Source organism: Lithobates pipiens, unplaced genomic scaffold (genome assembly GCF_037356315.1).
Source record: "Lithobates pipiens isolate NorthernLeopardFrog02 unplaced genomic scaffold, aLitPip1_a1.2 Scaffold_18, whole genome shotgun sequence".
NCBI classification, from domain to species: domain Eukaryota; kingdom Metazoa; phylum Chordata; class Amphibia; order Anura; family Ranidae; genus Lithobates; species Lithobates pipiens.
The window spans coordinates 482,784,886-482,794,702 of NW_027507758.1; the positions used below are offsets into that span (position 1 = coordinate 482,784,886).

Here is a 9,817-nt window from a genome sequence, read left to right on the forward strand (position 1 = left end):
ACTTACTGCTTACTGTCCTACTCTCCACACATCTCTCCTGTACATAGTGCCCACTGTCATACCCTCCACACTCCTGTACATATTGCTCACTGTCATACCCTCCATGCTCTTCTCTTATACATAGTGCCCAATGTCATACCCTCTACACTCCTCTGCTGTGCATACTGCCCACTGTCATACCCTTCACACTCCTCTCCTGTACATAGTGCCCACTGTCATACCCTCCACACTCCTGTACATAGTGCCCACTGTCATACCCTCCACACTCCTCTCCTATACATAATACTCACTGTCATACCCTCCATACTCCTCTCCTATACATAGTGCCCACTGTCATACCTCCAACACTTCTCTCCTATACATAGTGCCCACTGTCATACCCTCCACACTCCTCTCCTGTACATACTACTCACTGTCATACCCTCCATACTCCTCTCCTATACATAGTGCCCACCGTCATACCCTCCCTCCGCATTCATCTCCTGTAATTACTGCTTACTGTCCTACTCTCCACACTTCTCTCCTGTACATAGTGCCCACTGTCATACCCTCCACACTCCTCTACATATTGCTCACTGTCATACCCTCCACACTCTTCTCTTATACATAGTGCCCAATGTAATACCCTCTACACTTCTCTGCTGTGCATACTGTCCACTGTCATACCCTCCACACTCCTCTCCTGTACATAGTGCCTTCTGCCATACCCTCTGCACTCCTCTCATGTACATAGTGCCCACTGTTAGACCCTCCACATTCCTCTCCCTCACCTGCACATACTTCACACTTTTATACCATCCATACTCCTCCCCTATGCCTCTTACCCACAAAAACTGTTCTTTAAAATTATACTGAATATCCCCAATGTTACCAGCTCTAGAATGGGCACTTTTGTTAGTTCAACTAAAGGAAATCTCACAGTCCTCGTATTTGTTCTGCCCCATTATTAGTACTTATTTAATTTTGTAATTACTATTGTGATGTATAGAGGAACATAGGGGATGTCAGCTACTCTAAATATAGCACTTGTAAAAAAAACGCGTCCCTGAAAATATTTTTGAAATGTTGACAACTATGCACTTAGGTACTGCCCAAGGGCCACAGGGTCAGTAGGGGGCCCCATGAGAGGCTCCTGTGATATTAAAGCGGTAGTAAACTTTTCTAACATTACTACTTTTTAGAGGCCCTGGGGTAGGTTATGCCATAATGTACAAGTATGCCCAGCATATTAGCACATTAGGGTACACTTACCTGTCAGACTGAGCCCTCCAGTGCTGTGCTGTGATCAATCCGGCGGGGCCCCGGCACTTTCATCTTCACCCGGTCTTCCTTCTGGTTTCTGTGCCTTCGGTCACTTGCCTTGGCCAGGCTGCGTTGATGTCATTCCCACGCATGCTCATGTGCATCCTCTCTCTCTCCCACCCCCCCTTTCTCTCTCACCCTCCCTTCCTTACCCCTCAAACCTCTTTCATCCCCTTTCTCTCTTTCTCTCTCTCTCTCTCTCATCCTCCCTCTCTCTTTAATTTAATTTGTTATAACAAAAAATATTTTGCATTTTTATTTATTTATTGTTTATAAAAGGCCCCACCAAAATCCTCAGCACCAGGCCCATGGTGTTCTTAATCTGGCCCTGCCCGTCACACCTGCCCTGCCACTACATATACATTGGGCAGGATGTCAATCTTCTTCTAAAGGCATGGTGATGGTGTATGACGGACAGGAAGCTGAAGCTGTGGAAAGCGATGGCATATTAATGAGGATAGTCCTTTCTGGTGGTATTGAAGATAGATCAGTGGGCACTCTTCCTGTGGTCTCTTCTGATCCACTTGGGTCTGATGGGCCTCTAACCGGACGTTTCTCTTGCATAGCCTTGTACTCGTCTTTAGGCTTTATACAGCGGTTGTAGCACCGAATTCTGTTTCAGTAAAGAGAGGACGAAAAAATATGTTTAATTTAATACTTAACTTTAGGATGTTTAGAAAATCAAAAAATTGAGACTTTTTATAAAATCTCCAGTTATGTATTTCTTTAAAAGTCCCCAAAATGTTTTTCCCAAATTAGCCAGTGTTATGGTCTAAAAGCTGCTTTTACACCAAGTTGTCCCATCTAACTCTGTAATATCTAGCATACACCGAGAAATCAGTTTTGCATGGGCCCATTCTTTAATATAAATTTGACCTGGCCTAAAATATCTTCGGGGTAGCAACAGTGCTTAGGTGGAATTTATAACTTTGCAGTCCCTTGGATAATTGACTTGGTCAGTACATGAACAGTTCCAACCCAGTTTGAAAATAAGCCACAGCCCTCCGTCACTAGTCTTCCTGCCACTTAACACTCCAGTGCCAGAGCTTCTACTTTCCCCAAAGTTCTGTCATTGACAGTTGTGGGATTTGGAAGCTTAGTGCTGAATAGTCATTATTATATTAATACATGTATTATTTTTGGAAGCTCTGTAACTACAAGAGCCCCAGTCTAGGCGCTGCAGTATAAGGACTACTTAAATTTGACTTAGTATCAGCCTCTTTCAGTCTCTGTACAGCAGAGCTCAGACAAGGGTAGGAAGAGGCACCACAAGGAGACAATTAGTGGCGCTGCAGTGCAAGAAGCTTGCTGATAAGAAAAGAGTGACAAAGCAACAAACTTATTAGACTTTTGCTACTCTTTTAACTGTTCAGTTAAATGCTGGAGGGAAGGAAAAGACCTGAAGTGTGGTTGATCTACAGCAGAAAAAAAAAATCAGGTCTCCTTCCCTGCCAGATAGAGCTGTACTGCGTGGCAGGGCTGTGCAAATTTCAGAGCTGGGTGGACAAAAAGACATACTTTCAGCAGGTATAGCAGCTTTTATACAGTGTGTGTGTGTGTGTGTGTGTGTGTGTGTGTGTGTGTGTGTATATATATATATATATATATATATATATATATATATATACACATACTGTGTATTTAGGTGTCTGCCCTGGGTTCAGCTTAATGTGAATCTGTCATGACAGAATATACATCAAAGACTCCAGGGCAAACATGATATGCTAGCCAAAATGCAAAAAGGAATTATGGCTTATGGTGGTGATATACGTAACGATCTGATCAAATAATTCTTCACAGAATTGGATAATATTCATGTCAAAAAAACACATGTTCATCGATCAATTTGATCAAAATTATCCTAATTGGCCTGGGCAGGAAAATCCAATTGTAGGAAAGTAGAAAACACAATATGATTCTTAAGTATATGGTGCATTAAACAATCTTTTCGATTCTTCAGGTCATATTTCCAATTAGACAGTAAGTCAATACAAAAAGGCGATTCTATACAAAATCGTTTCATTTATGGCCACCACAAGACTATGTTTATAGTAAGATAAAATTATGAAAGTGTTGCACTTACCCTAAGCAGCATCCTCCTATACAGGCCAGTATAACAAGAACAAGGCCTATTGCCATTGGGATGGCCACGTAAATGATTTGTCCACTTTTAACCATGCTGTGTAAAAGCATGTCAAAATACACGCCAACCCCATTATGGTTCTGAGTGTCTGACGGAAGGATCTCGCCATTAGTGGCCATTTCATGCTGAACTTCCTTTTCCATCACTGTCTGGCTGGTCCCAGTGACAGTATCAGTAGAGCCCTCTTGGTCCAATGAGGCCTGTGTGTAATCATCGGCTTCAGAGTTCACCAACGATCTCAAGTTCTCTGTTTCTCTTGAAAGGATTCCTGTGGGGATAATTAGAAAAAACAAAGTTGTAAAGGAAGAATTAGCCTGCTCATCCTGTAAATAGAAAATTCACAAATGGTAAAAAAAGTTAATAGTGATCCTTTCACCCCTTTCTGTCCGCGGCCTGTAGATTAACAAATTTCCTGAAGGCTTTGCGCTCACAATACTTTACATTTTCTGAAGGCATGCAAGGTGTTCTCTGATTGGACTAAGTGGGATGGTGACGTCATGCTCTGCACCTTATCCAATCAGAAAATGCATTGCATTCTTTCCGAAGATGCAAAACATTCTGTAACTATGCATGGTATATGCATAGTGACATTAGTTCAAAATTGCATTTATCCTTCTAAGTAACTTTGGGAAAGGATGGGGTATGTGCAGCTAGAATGTGTGAAGTCTGTATTGTTTCCTCAGTTTGTTAATACTGCACTTTTAGGCCCCATTCACTCCTGTGCGTTTTAGGAAAATGCATGTTACACAGCATTCAATGGTAATGCACCTGAATTGCATGTAAAATGCACCACACAAATGTGAACTGGCCCTTGGCTGCTATTGCCACAACTTACAATTTACTGTTACATTTAATTGATGCTCTCTAAAGCCTTAAAGCTCAACTCCATCTTTTTACATACTTTACATAGCCCATTTGGGCCAGCTTGGCCCAAACCAACTATGTTTCTCACTAACATGTGAGGTCGGGGGATGTGCGGTATAAACTGTATGTAGCCACAGCTACATACAGCATACCACACTGTGTTCCGAGTTTGAGCTGAGACTTCCTGCCTCATAGCCGGAACACAGTAGATTCTATCACAGCGACGCTCAGCCATTTACAGAAAGTGGTGTATTCTATCAATGCATGCAAAGCTTCCTCAGATAAGCTGAGATTGACTCAGCCAATCAGAGAAAGCTTGAAGTATGAGACAGAAAGTCTCGGCTTGAACCTGGAACACACCATGGTATGCTATATGTAGCCGGAGCTACATACAATTTATACCGCACATCCAGCGGCCTCACATGTTAGTGAGGGACAAAGGTGGCCCAAACAAAGTGTGTCAAAAGATGGAGTTGAGCTTTAAGCAGCTCATAGATGGATCTTTTTTTTTTTTTTGTTCAACCTGCTGGTTGAATGAAAAAAAAACTGACCTGATTCACTCAGCTGCACATTTCATGGTATATGGAGGAATCCTCCCCAATGAGGTATTGTTTTTTTGACAGCGGGGACACTTCCCGTCCATCATAAATACTGATTAGTGTTGCAAGCTATAGCGGTCGCTAGATCAACTTCTGTACAAGTACAATGCCCATACATGGATCAAAATTAGGCCAGTCACTGCTGATCCGGCCAAATTTCATTCTATGTATTGCTGGCTTTATTCTGTAAGACTTACCTGTCTCTTCATTTTCATTGCCGACAATGATTCTGACTTTTGGAATTTGATTGTTTGTGAACCCCTTAATCTTCAGATGAAGTTCATATATTCCACTGTCCTCCTCATTAACGTTGTCTATGACTAAGGAGCAGTTCCCTTGGGGCACGCGAGAGATAAATAATTGCACCCTCGTGTCATGGTGTTGCTCTCTCAGGATAACATTGGTGGGGGTTACAGTTAGGTAGATTAGGCGGGTGTACATGCCACCCTCTTCTGTTGTTTTGCTCCACTCCAGAGTGATGGCGCTCCTCTGAATGGGTCCATTCACATGAAAGCTGCATGGGATAAGCAGCTGTGATCCTGTACTAATGTATATCTCATCTTGCGTTTGAATGTTTGTAATTTTCATGGCTGTTGAGAAAAAAAAAAACATAATAAATGAAAATGCCCCAAAACGACTACAGAAGGCATACATCTGTCCATAACTAGCCCTATCTCCCACCTTTATATTAAACACTGTGCAATTCTGAACCTCATTCCTCTTGGTCTACCATATCCTGCCCCTATTTGACCATTTCCACCTATATGTCAGCAGAGGCAGAAATGTGGGGGAAAGTGATATGGAATAAGGCTGGATTCACACCTATGCATTTCTAGTGCTTTTTGCATTTTGCAGATTTGTTCTACAGTCCATCTACTATGGTTTCCTATGGAACATGTTCTGTTGTGCAAATCTGCAAAATGCAAAAAGCACTAAAAATGCATAGGTGTGAATCCAGCATTAGAAAGCATCACTGACAGGTTCAATTTAAAATAATCACTTATAAAACCATTTTTTTACCCCTGATCACACACATATAGAGCTCAATTCACAATCCAAAACACAAAGATTTTCATCTCTGTTTTAGCCATGTAACTGAAATATTCAAATAACATTAAACCCGGCAACAAATAACTGACTTTTTTTTTCACATAATCATTTTAGCTATATGCTGTTAGCTTGAGAAATTCTGCAAAACTAACTGCAGTTAATACTTAGCAACGCTTCTAAAGTGAATTCATCACAAATCCAGTGGAAAATGTCCCAAATTAAATTAAAGTCGTTTTGTGGTGGTTAATTACAGAATCCAATATATGTACATACCTGATGATGATGGTAGAATAAGCAGAAAAAATAATACAAAGTTGAAAAGCATTTTGAAGCACATGCTGTGAACACTATTTACATCAGCTGTCTCCAGCAGAAGTGAGAGAGGCACCTGTAAGATGATGCTGATATGAGCTGAGCTCCCACTATGAGGTCATTAAGTGTCAAAAGGGTGAGGAGCTAAAGTGGCAGTTAGGAGGTCACATGACCCCTTCACAGGTGCATGTGTCATGCATGTGTCGTGCATGTGCAGATGCTGAGATTGACTCAGCCAATCAGAGAAAGCTGCCTCTTTACTGCCCTATATAATTGAGCCTGTTTTTATGTTTCTGCATACTGTACACAGGCTTTAAAATGTAACTCTGGCTAAAGATAAATATAATATATTTGCTGCAGCTTGCCACTGGAATTAACACAGCAGCTTTTGTTTCATCCCCCCTCCTATAACAAAGTTGTATTACCTGTTTATTCTGCCAATATATCCGTTATATTATCTGATGGTAACAGTAGGGCCCCATTCACATCTAGCATTTAACAAATACACTTTACTTTTTTTTCACACAATACACATAGAGCAAGCTATTCATTTCAATGGGTTGTTCTATGCCCCACAAATGCTGCAAAGTAAGTAGCTCATTCTGCTTTGCATGTTTTTCACAGCGTGTTTTACTGCATTTGCTGCACTTGTGCATGGCAAAACACATGCCTGCTTGCTGCATTTGGGGTGGTATTAGCAATGAATGCAATGCAACATGGCTTTTAAAACGCATGCAAAAAACTGTTATTTTGCATGCATTTACAAAATACACAGCTGTGAATGGAGCCCAATCAATACCCGTGCAATGTGTATCAGCAAAGCTGCTTGTAATTTTCATTGGGAGAGTGTACAATAGGGGAACAATGCAGGAGAACAATTGGGATTCAGGGAGCATTAACAGCCTATAATAGTAGTTGCTTGTAAATGAACATGCAAGATCTTCTGCTCTGCAAACACCCATATCCTTATTCTATTTAGGTAGCTGGCCAATACATTCATCAATGTATACAATAAATCAGTTCAGAGTTAGTAACCTAACACATAAATAATAACTATTATACATATAAACAATATCTACACATAAATAATATCTATTTACATATAAGTGTATGTAATCCACTCCCAAAGTGGGACACCAGTGGAGGTGGAATTGGATGATGTCATCAAGCATCAGGTGACCAAGTGATCAGGCCACACAGGAAAAAGCAATACTAATTGCTATATAAGTCCTATATTTGAGTTTAATGTTAATAGTAGTATCCTGATATGCACAACAAAATGTGAGTCGGAATTTCACTTTTTTGAGTAAATGTGTTTTGATTGTAATGGAAAACAGTGATTTATTACTGCTATTGACCTCAAATGGAAAGCATAGTGATTCATTACTGCTGTTGACATTACTGTCAGCTTCAAGGACTGGTGCCTGAAAGCCTTGCTATAGCAGCCCCTGTCAATGCAGGACTTTTAGCAGGTCGGCAGATGTAGTTGCTGTGATTTAAGGCCTTTTCACACTGATGCACTTTTGACAAGTCAAATTACTGCCTATTGCCAAAGGCACCCTCTGAATCAGTGCGACCATGCTTCCATGCTTTGCAGGAACACAGGATCCCTGCCTTCCCTACTGACAGAATGACGATGTGCCTTGTTTATATAGGCACACTGCCATTCTCCCTTAGTACTAAAGGATTGGTAGATGCCAGCAGACATTAAGTCCGCGGTACCTGCCAATCAGCTTCCCCTATCCGGAAGTGCGGGACCACGTACCTAGTACGCGATCCTGCGCAGCAGCGCCACTTTGCTGCTGTATATGTAAGTTATATGGTCGGCAAGTGGTTAACATAGTGGTTAACATAACTTTCACCATAGAATCATAATTTTTAATTGAATTCAACTGGAACAATGTGTGAATCCTGGGTGAAAGTTTTGAGAAAATTGAATAAATAAATATGTATTCCTGTAACCCTCTAGAGCAGTGGTTCTCAACTCCCGTCTTCAGGACCCACTAACAGGCCAGATTTTAAGTATTACCTTGGGGAGATGCAGACTAGAATACTGCAATCACTGATCAGCAAATTATATCACCTCTGATGTATTTCGGTTATCATGTAAACCTGACCTGTTAGTGGGTCCTGAGGACAGGAGTTGAGAACCACTGCTCTAGAGGCACACATTGGGGTTAATTTACTAAAGGCATATACTGAAGGTTGCTCGCTTTGCAAGGGAATTTTCTGTTCACTTGGTGAAGGTGGTGAAAATTCACTTTGCAAAGAACACCCAAACACATGGAAGGAAAACAAATAAAAATGCTTGCACATGATTGGATGATGGAAGTCAGCAGAGCTTCATTCCGTTCACTAAGCTAAGAGGCTCTAGAAAAGCAAACAACCTATTTGCCTTTAGTAAATCAACCACATTGTGTTAATACAGATAGAACCAGCCGCTAGATAATTAGTCAAGCTATCATTCTATTCTGCTAGTTTTGTCCTAGATGTCCAGACCCACAGTAGGTGAACTGAATTATTTAGAAGATAAATGATACACTACTGTCAGGTGCAGAAACTCCCCCTTTCCAAGTCACCCCTTGTCTCTGCCCTCTACCCACCTCTGAACACAATTACTTGGTTCCAACCCCTACCCACCTTCTACTTCTGCCACATTTAGAGAATACAGATTCAAGTAACATTTGTTACTTTTGTATGTAATTTGTAATTTGTATAGAATTTGTTAATGATGACAAGAAAAGCAGTAAAATAGATCCCCCCAGCCAGCAACAACAGACCCCCCCCCCCCCCCAAGCAACAACAAACCCCTGGCGGCAACAACAAATCTCCCAATTTAGGGCCGAAGCTCTTTTTTAAAATTTCCAGATTTCTCTTACAGTGAACCTGTTAGCCATGATAAATGCCTTGAAAACAAGAACTATGATTGATAACCAGAAAGCTTCTTCTGTGTGCCTCTCTGATTTAGTGTCACTTTGTTGATGGGATTGAAATTTTCCCTGACATCGGGGATAAGGTCTACCAAGAGTCATTGTCCTGACCCACTAGTGGCCTGTAACGCCACTCTCTTTGGACAGAAAAATGGCATCAAGGTATGAGTGAAAAGTGAAAACTTCGCATTGTATTCGGTGCTGATCAGTAGGGAGTCTCTTAGGATGGAAGCGTTATGGGACAAGTGGAAGGGGGACGTCCCAACTTTGGATAAAGAGGCCTGAGAGGAATGCTTCGAGAGGAGTATCAGGGTTCTGATATCCTCTAAGGATAGGTTAATACAAACTAAATGTTTACATAGAGTGCACTTCGCGCCTCAGAGACTGCACAGAATCTATCCGGATAGATCCCCAAATTGCCCAAGATGTCGATCCCCTGAGGGTTCGCTTTTACACATGTTTTGGGAGTGCCCACGCATATCGCAATACTGGTCTGCTGTTATGGAATGCATTAATGAGCGTCTTCAGTTGAACATCCCCCTGACAGCAGAGCTGGCTCTGTTAGCCATCCATGATGATGAACAGAGACCCAGATACACCAAAATGCTGATCTCATT

General features: G+C 41.5%; 1 protein-coding gene across 1 annotated transcript; it reads right to left on the reverse strand.

Moving 5' to 3' along the window:
• Positions 1-1,531: 1,531 nt before the first annotated feature.
• Positions 1,532-5,489, reverse strand: LOC143990220 (uncharacterized). Its single transcript, XM_077490324.1, has 3 exons — positions 5,106-5,489; positions 3,386-3,713; positions 1,532-1,915 (listed from the first exon to the last, which is right to left on the reverse strand). Exons 1-3 carry the CDS (start codon positions 5,347-5,349, stop codon positions 1,678-1,680), a joined length of 810 nt encoding a protein of 269 aa, XP_077346450.1. The 5' UTR covers positions 5,350-5,489; the 3' UTR covers positions 1,532-1,677.
• Between the last annotated feature and the right edge of the window lie 4,328 nt (positions 5,490-9,817).

Bases quoted from the DNA above. Each gene is read 5' to 3' on its own strand.
- LOC143990220 (XM_077490324.1), bottom strand. From the start codon at position 5,349: ATGTACACCCGCCTAATCTACCTAACTGTAACCCCCACCAATGTTATC. The intron at 3,714-5,105 runs GTAAGTCTTACA...TTATCCCCACAG, and splicing joins CAATGAAAATGAAGAGACAG to GAATCCTTTCAAGAGAAACA. The intron at 1,916-3,385 runs GTAAGTGCAACA...TTACTGAAACAG, and splicing joins ATAGGAGGATGCTGCTTAGG to AATTCGGTGCTACAACCGCT.